Below are 26,620 nucleotides of genomic sequence, written 5' to 3'. Positions count from 1 at the left end.
TCTCATCTTCTTCTTATTTTTCTCCTTCATCTCATCCTCTTCTTTTTTTACTCTTCATCCTCTCCTTCTTCTTCTTCTTCTTCTTCTTCTTCATCATCTCATCTTCTTCTTATTTTTCTCCTTCATCTCATCCTCTTCTTTTTTTACTCTTCATCCTCTCCTTCTTCTTCTTCTTCTTCTTCTTCTTCTCTTCTTCTTCTTCTTCTTCTTTTCTTCTTCTTCTTCTTCTTCTTCTTCTTCTACTTATTCTTCTTCTTTTCTTCTTCTTCTTCTTCTTCTTCTTCTTCTTCTTCTTCTTCTTCTTCTTCTTCTTCTTCTTCTTCCTTCTTCTTCTTCTCTTCTTCTTTTCTTCTTCTTCTCTTCTTCTTCTTCTTCTTCTTTTTCTTCTTCTTCTTCTTCATCCCATTCTTATAAGAGTCGGCCTCTTTCACTTCCGTCCCGTGGCCACTCGCATATTCACTACACTAAGGTCGTTAATCGATTACCATAGCTGATGCTGCTTTCTTCCATTGACTGGAACTGTCCAAGGATGCTATATCTATAAACATATAGGTAAACTATATACTATCCTGGAGTGTATAGGTATACTATCCTTGGTAACAGCTTCCCAAAAAGGAACTTTCGTTGTCGTTCCAATTGATTTATTGCCTGAGATGATTCACAAAGAATAGCTTAGTTGTGTCATAGAGTGGAGATACCGTCTCCAGTAGAAAGATTCGTATATGGTCGTGTCCAGTGTCGTGTGTGTTAATAGACTTGATATGGAGTGGTGTGTGTGTGAGAGTGTTGTCCAGTTGGTCGTAGCATTTATTTGGACGACGGGAGAGAGGTGGGAGAGCCCTTTTGATATTATGAAGTGTGTGTTGTACAGTTTTGTCGTAACATAAATTCGAACGACGGGAGAGAGGTAGGAGGCCCCTTTTAAGTATTACCTTTGGAGAGTATTGAAATTTCAAGGTGTTACTCAACCAAGTTTGGAGGAAAAAGTTGGAGTGGACTTCTGTTTCAATAGGTAGAACATAGTTTAATAATAATAATAATTGATTCATTAGCATTTGAATAATTGCAATATCTCAGTAATTTCCATCTGTAGACTGGCTGGCCGCTATGGCTTCGTATAAAATGAGCGCTGCTATCCAGAGATTGTCAGTTTGGTGTAAGGGTAAGCATTCCCGACCGGCAATTAGGAGGTACTGGGTTCGATTCCGGGCTGACAAACAATTTTGTGAATACTAGCGCTCATCGAATTTCCAACTAGCTGTTTACCCTGTTGTCAATATTTGCAGTAGCAGAAGTCTTCGGGGTGAATTGCAGCATTTAAAATGGATTTCCGTTTAATAATAATATTACATAGTTCCCCGATATATATTTGTGTTCCAATAGGTAAAACCAATGAACCTAGAATACATATTTTATTTATTAATTCATTCTATAAATAAGTTAAATTGTTGTTGTTTCATTTACTTGTGTAAATAAGGCTCTTCAAGGATTTCTGTGAGCCTTTGTATGTAAAGAAAATAATAAATAATAAACACTATAATCATAATATAGTTATGACATTGGAGGAAAAACTAAGCTGAGCCTGTACTATTCTTCTCCAAAAATTTTGATAGAATGTTATTATTGTCGAAAGGTTAAGTTTATGAAATCACACACTGCTTCGTCACTTGATTTTCGGTCTAGGAATAATGATTTGAAAATTCTGAAGGTTGGCTTAATACTTTAGATGGATCATATATTACAAATTATATCTTTTGTAATATTCTTTTCAAGGTGTTATTCAACCACATTTGGAGGAAAAAGTTGGAGTAGATTTCTGTTACAATAGGTGAAACATGATGTCGTAATATAGATTTCAGCTCCAATAGGTACAACCAAGTACCTAGAATACATATGCTTGTACCTAAAGTGAAGTCCATGTTATAATGGCTGTGTTTGATTAGCAATAGTATTGCTATCCTTGTCTATCATTCAAGAAAGCGGATAGCGCTATCTCTTTCTCGCTCTGCTCTGTTGGTAGATCGGCTTCTAATAGTGTAGAATTAATAATTTATTATGAAAATATTTCATCTAAATTATGAAAATTCATTATGAAATCATTGAAAATTATAATTCCTTGCTCAAAATAAAATATAATTGATTATTTCAAACAAGAATGAACAGTTGATATTACATCAATAAACCTGTATCAGCTACCGTCTATAGAAGGCATTGACAAGACAGGGAGGATCGGCAACGTTGTTCTCCTATCTAGGATTATACAAGTAGTTCTGTGAACAGTAGACCTTACGCAGTATTCTCATCCACAAGTACCAGATGTCAACTGTTTCAAATGTTAAAAAACTCAGTTCACGTTTGAATTTGTATTCATCCATTTCCGTGATGATCTTGCTATCTGATGAAAATTAATTTTTTAGAATAAAAAATATTATAATTTCTCCAGCATTATTTAGTTCATTTGTTTATTTTTTTCACCTATTAAATTAGTTTTGAATGTGAGAATATTGATGATGGGCACGCATAATAATACCATGACTGCAAAACAAAATATTGAAGCCAAAGACCTTGAAGCTGCGATTAGACCAAATTTATTAAAAAATGTTAATAACTCAATCCTTTTAGATTATATAAGATTGAACAAAACTTATCATACACATGATGAACATATGTGCTTGTCAACTTCCGTTCAATCTAATAGAATCTATAAGGATTCTATCTATATATATATAAAAGCGAAATGGCACTCACTGACTGACTGACTGACTGACTGACTGACTGACTGACTGACTGACTGACTCACTCACTCACTCACTCACTCATTCACTCGCATAACTAAAAATCTACCGGACCCAAAACGTTCAAATTTGGTAGGTATGTTCAGTTGGCCCTTTAGAGGCGCGCTAAGAAATCTTTTGGCAATATTTTAACTCTAAGGGTTGTTTTTAAGGGTTTAAAGTTCATCTTTTAGCATGTATATTCTTCTTCTCCCAATCTCTTAATTATAATTGAAATTTCCATATCATATGTTACTATAGAATTATAATCTAGATAGAGTACTTCTTCGAAACAGTTGTTAACTGGCAACTAAATTAATAATTTTGTCAGGTTGGCATTAAGTTGAGTTGACTTTGTTAGGTTGACACCAAGTTGAAGATTTAAATGCATTTATCGCGAAAAAATTGATTGGGCACTGCTACTTCAATCCTGGGAATATTATATTACTAGCCGTCAGGCTCGCTTCGCTTGCCATATCCGTTTAGCCAGACGTTTAGTCTGGACCCCCGACTGGATTTTCCTAGCATATGATAAAAATGCTCAAATGAAAAATGCAGGAGAGCGAAGCGAGCCTGTTGATCTCATTCTTGGACGATCCAGTCGGGGGTCCAGGGGGCGGAGCCCCCTGGCTAGACGGATATGGCGAGCGAAGCGAGCCTAACGGCTAGTAAGTTATAATTTAACCATTTTGTTAATAACTTTGGTGTAAACCCAGCTTAAAGATGCATACCTCTTTATTGTTTTTGATTGAAACTATAGACCTTATACAAATGCAGTAATAGACTGGCTTCTCCACACATCTGTGTAATCACTTGTCAGCTGATTTATGATGAATAATTCTATAGTCTGATTTTTACTCCAATATTGGCGTATGAAGGAGGCTCGTTTTTCCTTTTGTATTATCCTTGAAATGCAAAATTTCCAAAAACCTTGTATATACGTCGACGCGCAATTAAAAAAGGAACATACCTGTCAAATTTCATGAAAATCTATTACCGCGTTTCGCTGTAAATGCGCAACATAAGAACATAATATAAACATTTAAACATTAAGAGAAATGCCAAACCGTCGACTTGAATCTTAGACCTCACTTCGTTCGATCAATAACAAATATAATGGCAGTGGTATTATAACACTGCAATTATAACGTGTACCATACTATAGAATTCATTGTCTACATTAGGTATAACCATAGAGAATAGTTAGTATAAGAAGAAATCCCATGGTTTATTTATTTTTGTTTAGAACGTTTATCTTCCAAATTTCACTGTTACTAACTCGATGGTCCAAGTATTTCATTTTCATGAAGCTATGTGACGCTGGTAGTCTCTCATACTCAGCCGTTTTTACACTCTTATCCGGCAAAAACAGTAGTAGAAGACAGTAATCGGCTGTGATCTACTCAATGAGTCAAGGAATATTGAATTATTGTTTAACAATTGAACCGATGACGCTTTATGTCATCGAAAGAGTTGATCACATAATAGGAACGCAGTTGAGTGTCGTCAGTTGATTACAGGAGTCACTCCTCGTGACCTCCTTGTCACTAATACTATGAGTGTATTGTGACCTCCTTGTCACTCCTTGTCGTCACTCCTTGTGACCTGCTTGAGGCGTCACTCCTGTCAATGGATTGTCTTCCTGGCGGGGTCAACGACCGCTGAGGGTGAAAGTGATTTGACTGTCAATCCTTCGAAGAACAACTCAAGCCGTTGACAACTGACATCAACTGATTTGATGGCTGCTCCCACAACAATTATGTCACGATGTGAAGAATGTCATTGATGGAGAGAGAGAGAAAAATAAGAGAGATAGAGAGATACACAGCGTCAAAGGAGTAAATGTTTTGGAGTATAGAGAAGATAATCCTTGGCCTTTCCCATAAAGCTCATAGTATTCATAAACCAGGAGAATCTTTAAGAAAATCACGACACATTCCTTAAGGTTAAAAGAATATAAATTTAATTGTCCTTTATTGTCTAGTATTCTCTTTTGGTAGAGAGTTAGTGGGGAGGATATTTTTAATATTCTTTCCGAAGAATGGACATTGATATGTCCAAAGCTCCGCCAATTTATGTAGATGCATAACAATATAATTATTATCTATAGTTATTATATTCCAAATTGCTTTTTCATATCATATACAGTTCAATAATTATTTTCTTAGTTTATATTATGTAAATTCATCTATAATTTTGCTGTATTGTAAGCTATTGTATATAAGTGTATAAGCCAGTATATATTGTAATCTACATAAATAAAGTACTCAATCAATCATTCATTTTTTATGATATACTTATTGTATGAATCAATCAATTAAATTCGTGTACAATCACTAGGCCTACTTTTATATGAGAAAGCAAAACAGACTTTTAACCCAGAACTATCCGAACTGTTTTCAGATGTATTCTTCAGTTATTTATCGTTACAGAGGATATTTTTCAAATTTACTATTAATGCTTCACCGATTCTAATCACTGATAATGTTCACAATAGGATTTCAATGAGCACTGTCGGTTCACGACTCTTCCCCGATGAATTCAATCCTGATGAGTTATGAATCTCAATAATGATCAAAAACAGGATTAAGATTTTTGAAGATAACTTTCTATTTATTTGAGTTTCTTATTGTACAAAAATATTATTCTTATGTATGAGTTCTTGTAAGAGTATGTAGAACTGACAGCAGATTGTGAATCATATTGTTCTTTGTGTAAAGAACTTTGTGAATTGAATTGATCTTCAAAAATGGTAAGATATTCAGTCTCCCTATACTAGGGCTGATGAAAATTTGCAATCCAATGAATCATTTCACGTCTAGCAAGACCATTTCACAACTGGGCACTTGGCTGTTCTAAGCGCGCGAAGTTTAGTAAGTTCCTTTGGCAATCATGCCTCTCGTTCCGGGAGACCGGTTCACATGGGCAATATATCTAATCAGCTACGATGATTTTCGAATGCCTCAACCGGTTCTGTGCAGGGTCGACCGGACGACCGGAAGGGCTTTCAGTGAATATCTGGGTTAATCGTGATCGTGATCTTTGCGATACATACTCTCAACACTCATTCCCAATTTATTCCCGGCGAGAGTGAAACTGAATGAATCTGGTCGAGTTGATGATGAAAAATAAGTTCAGTTGATGGTGAATGGATGCGATTGCTCAACTGTTTTAGGTAGTGTGTGACGAGAATTGTTTGGAATCTATTAGTAGGTGAATTCTGAAATTAAGAGATCCTTGAGTTTTGTGTGATACCTAAGGATGGTTACACACTGATTAGTCAAGACAAGACTAGTCACGTTTAGTCACAATTCTTCACATAGTTGCTTATGGAGACATGTCTTGTCCCATTCATTTATTTTTGTCTCATCCATTTATTTTTGCAATAAAAATGAGACTAATGTAATAACATTGGTAGATAAAATAATAAGGTAGTCCTTGTGCTATTTTTCTTCCAAATTTGTAGGTGACACAATCATGTCTAATTGTAAAAATGCAGTGTGAGTTGCGTCATAAGCCACTATGTGAAGTATTGTGACTAAACGTGTCTTGTCTTGACTAACTGGTGTGCGCCCAGACTTAGGGATACCTGTCAAGAATTTATAAAGACAAATAATATGAGCTCACTGAGGGTTCCATCACAACTATATTGACCTTGATTAAGGCCCAGTTGCACAACAGCCGGTTAAGTTTTACCTGTGATTAAATTTCACGAGAACCAATCAGAGAAGGCGTTTTTGAAAAGACGGCTTCTCTGATTGGTTATCGTGGAATTAATCACGGTTAAAATTTAACCGGCTGTTGTGCAACGGCACTAAGAAGTCAATATTCAGCATCTCTTGATAGTCGATCGCAATGACTTAAAGTAACATCAGGAGTTTTCAGGACAAAGAAAATCCTGTCATTAGCAACCAGTTGACGGGCAGTTTTATTGAAGAGGCGATTTTGATCCTCAAATTCCTGCCATCCCAAACAATGCAGTACCTACACTCAGTATTTTTCCCACTTTAATTCAAATTCATAAGCTGAAATAGATAAAACTATCAATAGCATTTTATTGCTACATGAAATGTTTGAATTCATGAGAGCAATTTTTGAATGAAATACTTTTATTGTATATTGTGTTGAATATCCTTTATTGATTGATAAAATAAGTACATTATCAAAATGATAGGGAGAGAGAAAATAAGGTAACCTTGTGCTATTCCTCTCCCAAATGTAGATAAGGTCACACATAGTCCGATATAGGTTGTATAGTTGTCTTTGTTCACTTCACAACATTTTCAGTCCTTAATTATTTTCACAAAGTAGATTTTTACTTTCCTTGCCCTATTACCATAGGTAAGGAGAGTATTGCTTTCCAAAAAATCAAGGTACCCTAATTTCAAGTTTTCTATACGTTTCAAGGTCCCCTGAGTCCAAAATCATGATTTTTGGGTGTTGGTCTGTGTGTGTGTGTGTGTGTGTGTGGTGTGTGTGTGTGTGTGTGTGTGGTGTGTGTGTGTGGTGTGTGTGTGGTGTGTGTGTGTTGTGTGTGTGTGTGTGTGTGTGTGTGTGTGTGTGTGTGTGGTGGTGTGTGTGTGTGGTGTGTGTGTGTGGTGTGTGTGTGTGTGTGTGTGTGTGTGTGTGTGTATGTGTGTGTATGTCTGTGAACACGATAACTCCATTCCTAATCAAACGATTGACTTGAAATTTTAAACTTAAGGAAAATTTTAAACATGAGGATCCGACAATAAAAAATTCAATAAAATTCTATTCAAGAAAATGGCTCTAACGATTCTCTTCAAATTTATACCATGGATAGCTATTTATAAGCCCTATCAACTGACATGAGTCTCATTTCTGGGAAAATTGCAGGAGCTCCGTAATATTTTTGAGAAAAATGGCGGATAATCAATAAAAAACCATGTTTTCCACGGTTTTCTCGAAAACGGCTTTTAAGATTTTCTTCAAATTCATACCATGGATAGCTATTCATAAGCCCTATCAACTGACATGAGTCTCATTTCTGGGAAATTGCAGGAGCTCCGTAACATTTTTAAGAAAAATGGCGGATAATTACTGAAAAAACATGTTATACACTGATGAAAAGGTACTAGATAATATCGTTACTTTATTTGGATTTAAGCGGCAAAAAATACTTTTAAGTAATACTCAAAAATAATTTACTGCCTTATGTGGGTTGGTAGGGAGTTGACGATCGATTGTCAAACTATAACTATTATCAAACTTATAGGCAGATCACTGGTGACTCAATCGTTAGTTCCTTCAGATCATTATTTTGAACTCGATTGTTGATCGTACATCATATATCTGGTTTACTGATATAGAATATAATTTATACAGAGCAAGAACACATCCAAATTCTTTCTGAAACGTCATTTCTTCATACTATTACAGCGTCCTTATCTGAACAATATAATATTTGGAATAAATAATAATCGATCATTTCACGCATTCATAAACAGCAGAGAGGGAAAGTAGCAAATGATTTTCTAGTTTTTCACTTTTCCCGAAGTCCAGTCGATTGCGGTTTGAGAAGAAAAATTGCGTTGAACGGCAAAACACTGTAATCGTCGGCTGATAACCACCAGCACAGGAGAAAGCGTTACATTTCAATTGCGCCTACTTTGAAAAAGTCCTCTCTCTCATTTTATTTCCCTAATAAAAACACTGCAAAAGTCCTCTGTCTCATTTTATTTCCCCAATAAAAACAAACTGATTATTTGTCTTGTCAGTGCACTGAAATTGAGATTTATGCCTGTCCAATTATTGCTTTGTCATAAAACAGATTTGTGAAAAGAATAGTAACTCTTACATTGAATGTCATAATTATCAGTTCAGTTCAGACTGCATTGACTGGCTTTGATCGATAGAGTTATTGATAATAACAGGAAATCGCTATAGCTAATGCTATGGCTATTAACAGGGAATCGTGCAGATCTACTCTCAAGTTCAACATTATATTCTGGGGAATTCTATCAAAATACTGTATACAGCATAAATATATAATGTACAACATAACCTTTAGCCTTTAGTCTATGTATTTCGAATTAAGGTTTGAAGCAGTTTTGGGCAAATGGCTGTTATTTTTACCTGGATTGTATTTGCATATGAATAAAATAAATTTTTATATTATTACTTCCATAAAAACTAGTCACTAGGACTAACCATTAATTTTGTTCTCTTATTTCTTATCCTAAAATATTAATTTTTATTGCTAAAGTCTTCCAGTGAAGCCTACAGTTCTAATCTATAATTCTTCTACTTTAAATTCTTTCGCTACACATTTATTTAATTTATACTTTTTTCACTTCACTAGCACTACACCAACTCGAAGGGCTTTGTTCTCTTCAACCTCCTTGTGAGTTCAGTGCTGTCTAGGAGTTGGATGACTTCGGTGTTGATGAAGACGTGACTCATGATGGGCTGCCAATTGTCTTATTTCACTGGTCACATAGGGGATGTGCAGATCTCGGTGCAAATCACTGTTCCTCATGTACCAGGGCGCATTCACCATGTTCCGCAGTACTTTGTTTTGGAATGCTTGAATCTGATTGATGTTAGATGTTCTAGAGCAGCCCCAAAGCTGAATTCCATACGTCCAGACAGGTTTTAGAATTTGTTTATAAATCAATATTTTGTTGTCCAATGAGAGTTGTGATTGTCAATAAAAAAAATGAATGAATGAATGAACATACAACCATAGAATAAAACAATTTTAAAAGTCTCGTATATGTTTTATCTGATACAACATATAGAGAATACAACATACTATCCTGGAATATGGAGTCTTCATCATACAGTGGTTTGTTATTATTTGTTCCTTTTGCTCCTACAGATTTGGAAGGTAGAATATGAATAGACTTACTGAAAACTGTATTGGTGATTGGACTTTGTTATGTATTGAAGATTAAGAATAGTTTTGGATTGTATTTGCGAAGAGGAGAATGATGATATTGAAGAGCCTAATCAAATAGAAACAAAACGAGAATAAAATAAAAATCTAGTCTAGACAAATTTGAAGATTTGAACATTAAACGAGATTGATATCTGGAGAAATGAGTGTGTAACCTGTTTATCCTACTTTTGGAAAATTTAGAGTTTTTGTTGTTGAGGTAATTGTGAATATTCAATATTAATTTAATAAATTGAAAGCGATTTGATATTGTCGAAACCTGGTTTATTAGAACAGTATGAGATACCATTTCCGGTTTTTTAGACCATTATCAATATCCAGTAAACTAGAAGCTTGAGCATTTAGCAGCGTAATATCACAGAATACTACTGCTGTATTCTGTGATAATATAGTGAAGGTGAAGCCCTACGATTGGTCATCAGCTGTCGACCAATCACGGCTGAGCTCTACTGCCATTGGCCGAGACAAGACACGCCCAAGTATTCCAAATATCGTCATGATAGCCGTTACACAACAACCCGAAGAGAGAAACTCAGAAACTAACAAAAACAAATGGATGATATACGAGAAGGAATTGAAGAGAAGAATAATTGAAACCCAGTAAACACGGAAATACAGAAACGTCATAAAAAAACAATGGTGGAAAACTTCAAATTGAGCTGGAAAATTGGAAATTGTCAAACTTTTTGAACAGATTGAGCGAGTAGAAGTGAGTATAATAATGTTTCGTATTGGAGTTTTGAAAAAAGGTAGATGGCTACCATTATATTTATGCAGGATATGAGATTGTAGCGATGGTAATTCAATTTTGACGTATGATGTTATCATCAAATGAAAGTAATAATGTGATTAATTCAAAAACATCGTTAATAAAATAAATAAACAAGTTAGTTTTCACGAGAAAAGCTCAATGTATAGATCAAGAAAATGTCAAATGTGAATGTGTGAAACTAATAAAAGTTATTGATTTGTAACAGGATATTGATTTATAGAATGATATCCTACATTTTTCATCAAATGAAGGTTTCTAATGATGAAGTAGAAATAATAATCATTAAAGAGCATTAATAGATACAGTCAAATTATAGACATATTCTAGAATTTTCCTCAGTAGTGATCAACATCTCAAGTAGATATAATTCTTAAGCATTGAAAAATCCCAATTACAAATAATTCAAAGTCTTGGAAACTGCCCCATTCATTACTCTTGAACCAGTTCAGAAATTATTTATTTTTCAATATTTCTCTGGAGGTTTAGGGTAACATTAGAATATATTTTGTAGCATGCAGCAACCATAGGGAAATAAATGCTCACTGGAAACAATAAACATTTATTGCCTCTCAAATAAATCCCTTTATTCGTTTAAGTTTGTGATAAAAGAGAACAGTTTTGAAGTTCAGCATCGATTTTACAGCAACTTGTTAAAGACTCAGCTTTGAAGGCTAGGAACCTAGGGGTTTAAGCTGTAAAAACTTGCTAAGTACCTTTATTAGGGGGCTATAAAGTCTAATGACTGAAATAGTCAAGACTATAGACTAGTTGCAATGCTGTTCTCAATGGTAATTAATTCCTGTACAAAAAAGGGGACTGAAGGACATTTCTACTAACTCAAAATAAAACTACAATAATAAAACTGAATGGTTTAAAAATTATTTATAGTATGATCAAGAAGAGGGTAATTGAAATTCAAATTGTCCAATATCGATTGGAAGCAGATTATAGAACTGAATTGGTCTGTTCCGGCATGAAATTATGAATTTCATGATCAGTACTAATTTTATGTCAAAAACTATGGGGTCTAAAAATACCCTATTCAATTTTATACTAGCAGTTCTGTGAACAGTAGACCTCACGCAGTATTCTCATCCACAAGTACCTGATTCAAACATAGACCTTATGGAAATACAGCAATAGACTGGCTTCTCCACACATCTGTTGTCAGCTGATTTATGATGAATAATTCTATAGTCTGATTTTTACTCTAATATTGGCGTATGAAGGAGGCTCCTTTTTCCTTTTATATTATCCTTGAAAAGCAAAATTTCCAAAAACTTTGTATATACGTCGACGCGCAATTAAAGAAGGAACATACCTGTCAAATTTCATGAAAATCTATTACCACGTTTCGCCGTAAATGCGCAACATATAAGCATTTAATCATTAAATGCCAAACCGTCGACTTGAATCTTAGACCTAACTTCGCTCGTTCAATCAAGGATACGATGATTGAATTTGAATATTGCTATGAATTCGGCCAGAAAAAAATTTCATAAGTTTGATTTTTATAATTGTGATTATAATTATAAGGTATTATAATTGTGTAATTATTGTTTATTCTATTCTACGGTTTGGTTCACCCACCACGGAGCAACACCGCTATGTGAAATAGAGGAATCCACCTAACATCTCACAACTAATAGCACTTTTACTAGCTTATAATTGTGAAGTAGCTAACTACTACAAGTACTAAAATCTACTTTGGTAGCACCTAGCTGATCTACTCCATTTCCTTGTATCACAGTTGCGAATTGCAGAAGTATTTTCGAAGCAGAATACAGAACATGTTTTGGGGTAGGTAAACTGAGAATAGTGTAATTTTGTTACTATCACTAGAAAGTGATGTAGATGATTGGGGTCGTTGTCAAACGAGGCAAACGACAGAAGAGTCCTGCGACAGTCGAGACCAGCGACGGTAGAGACCGGCGACATTCGAGGCCAGCGACGGTAGAGGACTCCTGAAAAAGTGGCCTCAAATGTCGCCTGCATTAGGTGACAGTTGAGGCCACTCTAATTTCTGTACACTCACGACAGTCGAGACCTGCGACTGTAGAGGACTCCTGAAAAAGAGGCCTCAACTGTCGCCTGCGCTAGGCTCTCCAGAATGGTAGACAGCACCAAAAGAATATTATCATTAAATTTGTATGGATTCACCAGCAATTGAATAATATCCCATTATTCCTTCCATATTATGAATAAGTATTGCAACTTTACAACTGTAAATAAACCTTAGTTGTTTCATAATAAAAAACGAAATTTTCAAACTCGTAAATACCTTTTTGATACTTTGATGTCAAATTCTCAGTTCATGATAGATGTAGGATATTATTCTACAAATCAATAACTTTTATCAATTTCACACATTCACATTTTAAGTTCATATGCTTTTTTTATGAAGGAAGTTTCCATTATTTAGTTTTCAACAGATCAGAAGTTATAATCATTATAAAATGTATTTTGTCTGGAATCGCAGTAGGATGTGTTCTCAACTGATGTCGCCTGCTGCAAGCGAGTCTCTAATTTTTGTACAGGCCCGAGAGTCGAGACCAGCGACATTCGAGGCCAGCGACGGTAGAGGACTCCTGAAAAAGTGGCCTCAAATGTCGCCTGCGTTAGGCGACAGTTGAGGCCACTCTAATTTGTGTACAGCCCCGACAGTCGAGACCTACGACGGGAGAGGACTCCTGAAAACGTGGCCTCAAATGTCGCCTGCGTTAGGCGACAGTTGAGGCCACTCTAATTTTCGTACACTCACAACAGTCGAGGACTACGACCGTAGAGGACTGTAAAACAGTCCTCTACGGTCGTAGGCCTCGAATGTCGTCGGTCTCGACTGTCGCGCCCCCAGATGATTGGAGGCGAATTATTGAGAAGGCAAAATCGGGCTATAGCACTTCATAAGCAAGTAAACTGAGAATAGAGAGAATCTTCTCATTTGAGAGCTGAATCCTGTAGTTTTTCTGAAGCTCTTCAGTATATGGCGTCAACATTCTTCAATGATTTTGTAATCTACTGACTACTGAACTGGAGGTTCGAAAACAAACAAAAACACTAATAACAAAAGACAAGTTCATCGACAGTGTTAAGATCAGCCATTGTTGTAGCTTTTGTTCGACCATGGACAAGTAAATGGATTCTGCTGATAGAAGAATGGCTTTGGCGCCGGTTCTATCCAAGAATGGAACCAAAGAAGAGACAATCTATATATATATTTTTTTCTAGTATATCCAGTTAATTCCTTCATGATGGAACGAAGCAAAGATAATAGGTTGTCAAAAAGTATTGTCGATCACCAGTATATTCCTACATGAGGAGGAAAGATAATACGTGGTCAAAACCACACAACCCTACAGTAACTATATTACCCATATTATGGGTTAATTAATGATATGGGTAATATAGTTACTGTACACCACCCCATCAATTTTTGATAATATTAGAACATATTGACTGTTTCAGTCTGAAAAAATATATCTATATCTATCACCCACATTGTCACTGTCTGACTGTCATTAAAACAAATTTAGAAATGAAAAGTCAAAACATTAGAATGAAGGATTGAGACGATGTGTTTGCTAGAACCAATGTGACATTTGTAATAATTGATGTTCTCAAATGGCTGCTGCAATAAAATACGTTCAATGTGTGAGTAACCAAACACATTCTGATCGCTGGGCACAAAGGAGAAAAAGAAGAAGAAGAAGAAGAAGAAGAAGAAGAAGAAGGAGAAGGAGTAAAAGAAGAATACGAAGAAATTTAAAAGAAGAATATGACCAATATGAAACATGATAATGACCCACCAGAAATTATTATATGTCAACATTGCAGGCTACTGTGGGCCATTCAACAGTAGTCATTTCATGTCAACAATAATGGATTTGACATGTCTGATGAGTTTCGTTTCTCCTTTTTCTTCACCAAATGCTAACCGCTTAAAGTGCAGCATAGTTACCAAACACAAGATATAACTGTAAGGTAAGGAATATTATTGTTTGTCTTAGTCATAAAACTTCTTCTAAAAAGAGAAACTGATTTCACAAAAGTGAAATTTAGTATTCACGAATTTACGAGTAGGTGAATGCAACAAATAAATCTTTGTTATAATAATCCAGAATGAATCAATGGAATATGAATATGAGAAATATGAATGATTGTGAAAAGAAAAAAGGTAATCATATTTTTAGACTCAAGGGACCTCCAAACGTATAGAATATTTGATATTGGGGTACCTCGAATGTTCTTGGAAAGCAATGGTTCCTTACCCATGGTAGAAGGTAGGGTAAAGAAAGTTTAAAGGGTAAAAAAGGGTAAATAGAGAAAAGATAAATTTGTGAGAAAATATGACTCTACAGTACTTACCAGTGGTAGAAGGTAGGGTAAAAAATGATAAATTCATGTAAGGTGGATTGTGGAAGAAAAAAGGAAATCATATTTTTGACTCAAGGGACCTTCAAACGTATAGAACATTTGATATTGGGGTACCTCGAATGTTCTTGGAAAGCAATACATTCCTTACCCATGGTAGAAGGTAGGGTAAAGAAAGTTTAAAGGGTAAAAAAGGGTAAATAGGGAAAAGATAAATTTGTGAGAAAATAAGACTCAACAGTACTTTAGATTAAGTTATTACATTTGGGACCTACACTGAATTTAGGGCAGGGAAGAAACCCTAAAAAAAGACCGACTACTTAAATAGTAAATAGCATGCCATCACACCCTTATTTCGCAGAAATTCTTTCTCTCCCACACTCTATTCCTTCCCTCTTTCTCTGACCTTCTCTATCCTTTTCTTCCTTCGTAATTTCCAACGCCACCAGCTTGAGACTTGATCACGCAAAGTCATTTTCGAAACAGAACAAAAACTCGTTCTTATTTCTGACCTGCTCAACTGTCTCGCGTTTCCTTTCGTGGAAAAATCATCAAAACTAATCTCAAAACTATCTTCTCGCACCTATTATTTTGGGAATATGCCCCGAGCTGATTGAAAAATTCAAATTGAAAGTAGTTGGAGCTGGTTACAAAACTTTTTTGACGACGTTTAGAAAATTGGAAATTTATCTAGGTTTCCAAGTTTAACCCCATCATTCATTCATCCAGACAGCTTGACAGAATCGAGTTCGAACGGCGAACTTATAGTTTTATTCTATTCTTGTGAAAAGTAGATACCTTGAAATATCTTTAGGGATACAGTAATGTGGAAAGGTAAATTTAATCAAATAATGAGTGAGAACAGTACAACGAACTTCAAAGTTATCTAGTTTTGGTCTCAACCTGAAATGAATGAAAGGTGAAATATCGAAATAATATTCGAAACTTTCACCTTCGTTCATCAAAAAGGCGGAGATTCAAATATTAAAACAAATATTGATTCATGACGTAGGTAGTATAATAGACTATTCTCACTGCTTTCATTGAATAGGCAATACTCATAGGAATAGGAATAGTAATTTATTACAGGAAAAAACTACAAAATTCAGAGGATAATTACAAAAAAGAGGAATGAATTGAATTGAATGACTGCCTTTATTTTGACCTAGGAGGGCGAAGTTAGGGAGCAAAGCAGTCGGCCCTCTCTTACACTTAACCCTCAAATGGATGGTACTTCAGTTTGAGATTCCCATGTTATGGAATGCATGTAGAGTACTATATTCCAATATTTAGAGTATGAAAGTGTTAGAAAGGTAACCTTAGTTGGTTTTTATTTTGATATTGATTCTTTATTGATTCATAAAACAAGTACGTTATCAAAATGATAGGGAGAGAAAAATGAGGTAACCTTGTGCTATTCCCCTCTTAAATATAGAAAAGGTAACACATAATTTAGTCCGAAATAGGTTAAATCTTGTAGTTGTTCACTTAACAAAATTTTAGTTCTTAATTATTTTCATAGAGTAGATTGTGAATTTACATGCTTCAAAACCAAACATAGGAGAAAAATTTCTCATCATTATCACTGAAATAGGGAAAATAAAAGAATATATTCACATAGACTGTTTATCATATCATATTTGATAAGCAATGTAATTTATAGAGTGCAACTGCGAAACAAATAATCACATATTAGAGAAATGATATTGAAGGAACAGAAAAATTTAATATTTAAAAGCACTGCTTCTTTATTTATTCATTCAAGAGAAAAGTTTGCTTATACTACGCATCAATAACTTATATTAGGAACTCTAATGTTCTTGGAAAGCAATACATTCCTTACCTATGGTAGAAGGTGGGGTAAAGAAAGTGATAAAATTGTGAGAAAATAAGACTCCACAGTACTTTAGATTAAGTTATTACATTTGGGACCTACACTGAATTTAGGGCAGGGAAGAAACCCTAAAAAAAGACCGACTACTTAAATAGTAAATAGCATGCCATCACACCCTTATTTCGCAGAAATTCTTTCTCTCCCACACTCTATTCCTTCCCTCTTTCTCTAACCTTCTCTTTCCTTTTCTTTCCTTCGTAATTTCCAACGCCACCAGCTTGAGACTAGATCACGCAAAGTCATTTTCGAAACAGAACAAAAACTCGTTCTTATTTCTGACCTGCTCAACTGTCTCGCGTTTCCTTTCGTGGAAAAATCATCAAAACTAATCTTAAAACTATCTTCTCGTACCTATTATTTTGGGAATATGCCCCAAGCTGATTGAAAACTTCAAATTGAAAGTAGTTGGAGCTGGTTACTTAACTTTTTTTATGAAAATTGGAAATTTATCCAGGTTTCCAAGTTTAACCCCATCATTCATTCATGCAGACAGCTTGACAGAAAAGAGTTCGAACGGTGAACTTCTACTTTTATTCTATTTTTGACAGAAAAGTAGATACCTTGAAATATCTTCAGGGATACAGTAATGTGGAAAGGTGAATTCAATCAAATAATGAGTGAGAACAGTACAACGAACTTCAAAGTTATCCAGTTTTGGTCTCAACCTGAAATAAATGAAAGGTGAAATATCGAAATAATATTCGAAACTTTCACCTTCGTTCATCAAAAAGGTGAAAATTCAACAACTTTAAAAAATTATTGATTCATAACGTAGTACAGTACTTTTTGTGTAGTTTAGAAGTTGATATTGTGGTAATTATTCATATTGAATGAAAAAGTGTAAGAGACAGTCTTAAGACAATTTATCAGAGATTGACAATGGTGTAATAACCGAAACCGGTCTTTCTAAGTATCGATAAATCTATGGATTTTTGACAATTTCTTAGTCTTTTTCATTCAGTAGTACAGTATAATAGACTAACACCGACTCATTGCTTTTTATTGAATAGGAAATACTTATAGGAATAGAAATAGTAATTTATTACAGGAAAAAACTACAAAATTCAGAGGATAATTATAAAAAAGAGGAATGAATTGAATTGAATGACTGCCTTTATTTTGGCCTAGGAGGGCGAAGTTAGGGAGCAAAGCAGTCGGCCCTCTCTTACACTTAACCCTCAAATGGATGGTACTTCAGTTTGAGACTCCCAAGTTATGGAATGCATGTAGAGTACTGTATTCCAATATTGAAAGTATGAGTGAGAGAAAGGTAATCTTCATTGGTTTTTCTTTTGATATTGATTCTTTATTGATTCATACAATAAGAACATCATCAAAAATGATAGGGAGAGAGAAAATAGGGTAACCTTGTGCTATTCCTCTCCCAAATTTAGATAAGGTTACACATAGTCCGAAATAGGTCGTCTTGTAGTTGTTCACTTCACAAAATTTCAGTTCTTAATTATTTTCACAGAGTAGATTGTTGAATTTAGATGCTTCAAAACCAAACATAGAAGAAAAATTCCTCATCATTATCACTGAAATAGGGAAAATTAAAGAATATATTCACATAGACTGTTTATCATATCATATTTGATAAGCAATGTAATTTATAGAGTGTAATTGCGAAACAAATAATCACATATTAAAGAAATAATATTGAAGGAACAGAAAAATTTAATTCTTAAAAGCACTGCTTCTTTATTTATTCATTCAAGAGAAAAGTTTGCTTATACTACGCATCAAGTAATAACTTATATTAGGAACTCTAATGTCATCATTATTTACTATTACCAGTAAATTGAATAAAGATCAATATCACCTAGCTGGATAAAATGAGCAGACCAGTGTAGTATCAAAAGATTTCATTCATTGAAATAGTTCAGGAGAGAGAAAGGGTTGAAACCAGTCATCTCTCTCCAATTAAAAAAAAATCTGAAAATGTTGGTTTGCTATATAAATATGAATACCATTATGAATATATGTAGCACATAACGGAAAACACTTTAAAGTTTTATAATATAAATTGAAACAGGATACACACGACACAAATAGATCAAAAACACTTAAAAACTTATATTATAAACGAAAATTTTCGAGAGCTGGGCTCCCTTTGTCAATCAAACAGGAAGTCAAGACTTGTTTGCGAAACAAATAATTTGTTTCGAATAAAACAAATAATTTCAATAATACAGGAAGTCAAGACTTGTTTGATTGACAAAGGGAGCCCAGCTCTCGAAAATTTTCGTTTATAATAGCCTATAAGTTTTTAAGTGTTTTTAATCTATCTGTGTCGTGTGTATCCTGTTCCAATTATGAATATATGAAATATGATCTACCATTTTGGAGAAGTTCTGAGCCAACCTATAATAAAGAAGATACCAACGAGACTTAATAAAGGAGATGCATCCAACATACCCAATAGATTTATACGGTTGCAGAGTTATTTTCTACCGGTCACCCATCCAAGTGCAGTCTTGATGCTCGTGACTTAACCGTGATTACTCTGTGACTGGATTAGATGGGGCTATTGCTCTTTGAAATAACCAATAGATTTATACGGTTGCAGAGCTATTTTATATCGGTCACCCATCCAACTGCAGTCTTGAATGCTCGTGACTTGACCGTGTAACTAGATTAGACGAGGCTGCTCTTTGAAATAATAGAATGTCAATGGCTATGGTCAGAGCTCATTGCTTTCCAAAAAGGATTGGTCACAGATTACAGGTGAACCGTGATTTTAAATTTGAATTAAAAGACTACGTAATCCACTGTGATGAAATAGAACAGTCTTTTCGGCTTGTTTTCCTGTGCAGATTACTCATTGCTTTACACATACATTACTGAACTTTCAAATTATTCAGAGAAATAATAAGAAAAGAATTATTCATGACTAGCCGTCAGGCTCGCTTCATTCGCCATATCCTCTAGCCAGGGGGCTCCGCCCCCTGGACCCCCGGCTGGATCGTCCAAAAATGAGATCAGCAGGCTCGCTTCGCTCGTCTGCATTTTTCATTTGAGCATTTTTATCATATGTTAGGACGATCCAGTCGGGGGTCCAGACTAACGTCTGGCTAAACGGATATGGCGAGCGAAGCGAGCCTGACGGCTAGTAATATAATATTCCCAGGAATAGCTCTGATTGAAGTACGGTAGCAGTGCCTAATCAATTTTCCCGCGATAAATGCATTTCAATCTTCAACTTGGTGCCAACCTAACAAAGTCAACTCAACTTAATGCCAACCCTTAAAATTATTAATTTAGTTACCAGTCAACAACTGTTTCGAAGAGGTACTCTCTCTAGATTATAGTTCTATATTAACATATGGTATGGACATTTTTCGATTATAATTAAGAGAATAAGAAGAATATACATGCTAAAAGACGAACTTTGAACCCTTAAAAACCACCCTTAGAGTTAAAATATTGCCAAAAGATTTCTTAGTGCGCCTCTAAAGGGCTAACTAAACATACCTAGCAAATTTGAACGTTTTTGGTCCGGTAGATTTCTAGTTCTGCGAGTGAGTGAGTCAGTCAGTCAGTGAGTGCCATTTCGCTTTTATATTATTCATGATTATGGAATGTCGCAGTTACATGCTACAAATTGTATTGCTTATCAAATACTTGGAAAATATTATAAACTGTCTATTGCTTGACAGAGACGGTTTACTAAGAAATTAACTATGTTTGATTTCAAAAACATACTTTCCAGTCAAACTCTCTCATCCTATTATATTAAGCGAGCAATTTTGTATTTTTATATTCATGGTTATTTATGTCCAACGGATCTCGAAAACGGCTCTAACGATTTCCATCAAATTCATACCTAGAAAAGTCATCAATAAGCTCTATCAACTGCCACAAGTCACATATCTGTAAAAGTTTCAGGAGCTCCGCCCCATCAATGCAGATAGATACCGAATTATCAGGCTTCAGATACAATTGAAACAAAAAAAATCAAGTGGAGTAGATTGAGCATGAAAATCTCTACAATTATTGTTCAGTAACATTTTCACCTAAAATTGAAAATAAGCTTTAAATTCGAGAAAATGTTATTATTCAATTGCAAATTATTGTTGATACTTTTAAATCATTCACTATGAAGAGATAGCAGACCTCATGTGTGTCTCCAGCGTTATTGCCCTGTCACCAGCTGGCTCAAATATTTGAATAGTAGACTTGAGATGCGCGGGAACACTAGCGTCAGTGATCAATTTTCATAACGGCAAGGAAAGTTGTGTGAGTGCGCCACACCAGATTTTTTATTTATTCATTCAAGAGAAAAGTTTGCTGATACTACGTATCAATAACTTATATTAGGAGCTCTAATGTCATAATTATTTACTATTACCGGTAAATTGAATAAAGATCAATATCACCTAGCTGGATAAAATGAGCAGACCAGTGTAGTATCAAAAGATTTTATTCATTGAAATAATTCAGGAGAGAGAAAGGGTTGAAACCAGTCATCTCTCTCCAATTAAAAAAATCTGAAAATGTTGGTTTGCTAGATAAATATGAATACCATTATGAATATATGTAGCACATAACGGAAAACACTTTAAAGTTTTATAATATAAATTGAAACAGGATACACACGACACAAATAGATCAAAAACACTTAAAAACTTATATTATAAACGAAAATTTTCGAGAGCTGGGCTCCCTTTGTCAATCAAACAGGAAGTCAAGACTTGTTTGCGAAACAAATAATTTGTTTCGAATGAAACAAATAATTTCAATAATACAGGAAGTCAAGACTTGTTTGATTGACAAAGGGAGCCCAGCTCTCGAAAATTTTCGTTTATAATAGCCTATAAGTTTTTAAGTGTTTTTAATCTATCTGTGTCGTGTGTATCCTGTTCCAATTATGAATATATCAAATTTATGATCTACCATTTTGGAGAAGTTCTGAGCCAACCTATAATAAAGAAGATACCAACGAGAGATAATATAGGGGATGCATCCAACATACCCAATAGATTTATACTTGCAGTATTATTAGATTTATAGATTATAGTTGCAGAGTTATTTTCTACCGGTCACCCATCCAAGTGCAGTCTTGATGCTCGTGACTTAACCGTGATTACTCTGTGACTAGATTAGATGGGGCTATTGCTCTTTGAAATAACCAATAGATTTATACGGTTGCAGAGTTATTTTATATCGGTCACCCATCCAACTGCAGTCTTGAATGCTCGTGACTTGACCGTGTAACTAGATTAGACGAGGCTGCTCTTTGAAATAATAGAATGTCAATGACTATGGTCAGAGCTCATTGCTTTCCAAAAAGGATTGGTCACAGATTACAGGTGAACCGTGATTTTAAATTTGAATTAAAAGACCACGTAATCCACTGTGGTGAAATAGAACAGTCTTTTCGGCTTGTTTTCCTGTGCAGATTACTCATTGCTTTACACATACATTACTGAACTTTCAAATTATTCAGAGAAATAATAAGAAAAGAATTATTCATGACTAGCCGTCAGGCTCGCTTCATTCGCCATATCCTCTAGCCAGGGGGCTCCGCCCCCTGGACCCCCGGCTGGATCGTCCAAAAATGAGATCAGCAGGCTCGCTTCGCTCGTCTGCATTTTTCATTTGAGCATTTTTATCATATGTTAGGACGATCCAGTCGGGGGTCCAGACTAAACGTCTGGCTAAACGGATATGGCGAGCGAAGCGAGCCTGACGGCTAGTAATATAATATTCCCAGGAATAGCTCTGATTGAAGTACGGTAGCAGTGCCTAATCAATTTTCCCGCGATAAATGCATTTCAATCTTCAACTTGGTGCCAACCTAACAAAGTCAACTCAACTTAATGCCAACCCTTAAAATTATTAATTTAGTTACCAGTCAACAACTGTTTCGAAGAGGTACTCTCTCTAGATTATAGTTCTATATTAACATATGGTATGGACATTTTTCGATTATAATTAAGAGAATAAGAAGAATATACATGCTAAAGACGAACTTTGAACCCTTAAAAACCACCCTTAGAGTTAAAATATTGCCAAAAGATTTCTTAGTGCGCCTCTAAAGGGCTAACTAAACATACCTAGCAAATTTGAACGTTTTGGTCCGGTAGATTTCTAGTTCTGCGAGTGAGTGAGTCAGTCAGTCAGTGAGTGCCATTTCGCTTTTATATTATTCATGATTATGGAATGTCGCAGTTACATGCTACAAATTGTATTGCTTATCAAATACTTGGAAAATATTATAAACTGTCTATTGCTTGACAGAGACGGTTTACTAAGAAATTAACTATGTTTGATTTCAAAAACATACTTTCCAGTCAAACTCTCTCATCCTATTATATTAAGCGAGCAATTTTGTATTTTTATATTCATGGTTATTTATGTCCAACGGATCTCGAAAACGGCTCTAACGATTTCCACGAAATTTGGAACATAGTAGGTTTATGATATAAATTTCGCTGGCACTGGATCTCATCCCTGGGAAAACTCGCTGAAGGACATGAAAAGGATAATTCATCCTTGGAAAAACAGATGATAATTTCTTCATAATTAGAAAGACCGGTTTCGGTTATTACACCATTGTCAAACTCTGATAAACTCATCATAGATTGATCAGAGATTGATCAGGTTTAGGAACTGAATTGAACAGGTTTATCTGAGATTGACAATGGTGTAATAACCGAAACCGGTCTTTCTAATTATCAATTAATCAGTGATTTTTTGACAATTTCTTAGTGTTATTCATTCAAGATGATTATTTCTTCGTCTGTCGATAACAGAAGATGCGTGCGTTTGTGTGAGATCAGCTGTGAAATCAATTAGCTTACCGAAACTCGCTAGAAATCTAGAAATTTTAATAGACTCGATCAAATAATCTGATTTGTTGACATGACATGGTATATCATAACGGTCACCCATCCAAGAGCAGTCTTGAATGCTCGTGACTTAACCGTCATTACTCTGTAACTAGATTGGATGAGGCTATTGCTCTTTGAAATGACCAAAAGATTTATACGGTTGCAGAGTTATTTTATATCGGTCACCCATCCAAGTGCAGTCTTGAATGCTCGTGACTTGACCGTGTAACTAGATTGGATGAGGCTGCTCTTTGAAATAATAGAATGTCAATGGCTATGGTCAGAGCTCATTGCTTTCCAAAAAGGATTGGTCACAGATTACAGGTGAACCGTAATTTTAAATTTGAATTAAAAGACCACGTAATCCACTGTGATGAAATAGAGCAGTCTTTCGGCTTGTTTTCCTATGCAGATTACTCATTGCTTTACACACACATTACTAGACTTTCAAATTATTCAGAGAAATAATGAGAAAAGAAATATTCATGATTATGGAATGTCGCAGTTCAACACGCTATAAATTGTATTGCTTATCAAATACTTGGAAAATATTATAAACAGTCTATTGCTTCACAGAGACGGTTTACTATGTAATGTAAACATTATGTAATCGTATTACTGTAAAACAGATTTTTCCTTCCCAAATCCAAATAAAAGAATAATTATTAATAAACGAAAATCCAAATTAAATGCTGTAAATCACCCTGAAGACTTCTGCTACTGCAAATATTGACAACAGGGTAAACAGCTAGATGGAAATTTGATGAGCGCTACTATACGAAAATTATTTGTCAGCCCGGGAATCGAACCCAGTACCTCCTAATTGCCGGTCAGGAATGCTTACCCTTACCCCTATTACCATCTGTACCCAATAAAAGACATCCTATCTAATTGAAAAAATAGAAATTCACAAAATATCCATCAAACTCTTTAGACATGGCCCTCCCGAAAAACCATCCTGGAGCCGCCCCTGGTGTAATAATTGATAATCAAAGTAAACAATATTACTAAACAATTCCATCTGTACCCAATAAAAGACATCCTATCTAATTGAAAAAAAAAATAGAAATTCACAAAATATCCATCAAACTCTATAGACATGGCCCTCCCGAAAAACCATCCTGGAGCCGCCTCAGGTGTAATTGATAATCAAAGTAAACAATATTACTAAACAATTCCATCCGTACCCAATAAAAGACATCCTATCTAATTGAAAAAAAAAATAGAAATTCACAAAATATCCATCAAACTCGATAGACATGGCCCTCCCGAAAAACCATCCTGGAGCCGCCTCTGGTGTAATTGATAATCAAAGTAAACAATATTACTAAACAATTCCATCTGTACCCAATAAAAGACATCGTATCTAATTGAAAAAAAATAGAAATTCACAAAATATCCATCAAACTCTATAGACATGACCCTCCCGAAAAACCATCCTGGAGCCGCCTCTGGTGTAATTGATAATCAAAGTAAACAATATTACTAAACAATTTATTGAAAACGATATCGTTAAGTTAAACTATTGTGATTTTTATTAATATATCAATTGCTAAAGACTCACCAATAGGCCCATGATTCCAGTAGTTTATTTCCAATTAATCCCAACAGTGAACTATTTCACATGTCCACAACAGTTTAAATATCACATTTTTGTTGATGTAGACCATAGAAATCCTTCACAATGGAAAACTTATTGAGACAGTTTTCCACTATGGAAAATAACTCGCGTATTCAGTACTAACACATGAAAAGAGTGCACGTCGAAACGTTGACTGAATTTAAAGAATTATAAAACTGGATTAAAACTAGATTTTAAACTGAATTATAAAACTGGAGTGAACTCAATCAATATGTGAAAACCTAAATATTATTGTTGAAAGTGTTTTTGACAACGCAGGAAAAATTCGCGTATCCAATAGTACAGGTAAGCACGTGATACGAGCTGAGTAAAATTATTTCCGACGTAGATTTCTGCTATCTGAGAACCAACCATACATGTCGAAGGCACGGCACAGACTAGAGTAGTGAAAAGCCCGCCACTTGGAGGACTACAATCGACTATTCTTGCCTCCCGTAGAGCGGCTGCAATCTCCTCTCCCCTCCATAATGATTACCAGTCACTTCCCCCCACCCGGCTCACCCAACCACACTACTTTAATAACCCAACACGTTCAGCTGGCCTAATGTTGAACACAAACACTGACACACGGACGCATGAGGAGAACCTACCTATATCACAGCTGTATGTAATGGTATTTAAATGTATAGCTATATTCTGATTCCTACATAACTATACAGTATATCTATATATATAAAAATGTTATGTTGGTTTGTGTGTAATGCAAAAACTCCAAAAGTACTGGACCGATTGAGTTGAAATTTTAACATGATATAAAATCCGCATCAAGGATGGTTTTTATCTACTTTTTACAATTTTCAGGGGCGCTACGCTCGCCCGAAAATTTCTAACTTTCTTGTTTATGGATTTTTCCGATTTTTGACTTCACATAGTTTTATCTTATAGTTTCAATATCTTATTTCTATTTCATATTCATGCTATGTTTCCTTCTATCATAAAACAACGAGAAATAAAAAAAAATTCTTATCTCTTTTCTACTAACATACCGGCATTTGACAACGGTGTTGTTGATAATACGATCTGGGCTGTGTTGCATGCTAAAATACAAAGTAGGCTAATATTTTAGTAGTCAGCTGGTTATTTGATCATATAAACAAAATGAAGGGATAGATTATAATAATGTATTAGTCTATCTTTAGAATTGTGTGGTCTAGATTTAGATGTGGATTGCTTTTCACATGGACAACTGTATGTTGCGTGTTCCCGAGTCGGCAAACCAGATAGTCTTTATATTTACGCAGACAGTGGAAAAACAAAAAATATTGTATATAAACAAGTATTGCAAAATTAAACTTATATGAAATGTATTCTTTGTTTTTTCTCATTTCTCAACCATTCGCAAACAGAGAGTGAGAATAGGGAAAAATCTGAGTGCAGAAGAAGGCCTTCCTGTAAAATTCGGCGTGCCACAA

At 35.0% G+C, this 26,620-nt stretch overlaps 1 protein-coding gene across 1 annotated transcript in view; it reads right to left on the bottom strand.

Moving 5' to 3' along the window:
* The window catches only part of LOC111051305, a 125,933-nt gene extending 100,346 nt beyond the window's left edge, over positions 1-25,587 (bottom strand). Inside the window, exon 1 of the mRNA XM_039429194.1 lies at positions 25,131-25,587. Within this exon, the coding sequence (XP_039285128.1) occupies positions 25,131-25,142 (12 nt within the window). The 5' untranslated portion in view covers positions 25,143-25,587. The remainder of the gene's footprint in view (positions 1-25,130) is intronic.
* Between the last annotated feature and the right edge of the window lie 1,033 nt (positions 25,588-26,620).

This window comes from Nilaparvata lugens, chromosome 5 (assembly GCF_014356525.2).
Source record: "Nilaparvata lugens isolate BPH chromosome 5, ASM1435652v1, whole genome shotgun sequence".
Taxonomy (NCBI): domain Eukaryota; kingdom Metazoa; phylum Arthropoda; class Insecta; order Hemiptera; family Delphacidae; genus Nilaparvata; species Nilaparvata lugens.
Note: the sequence above shows the minus strand (reverse complement) of the source record. Positions and strands in the feature narration are given on the sequence as shown.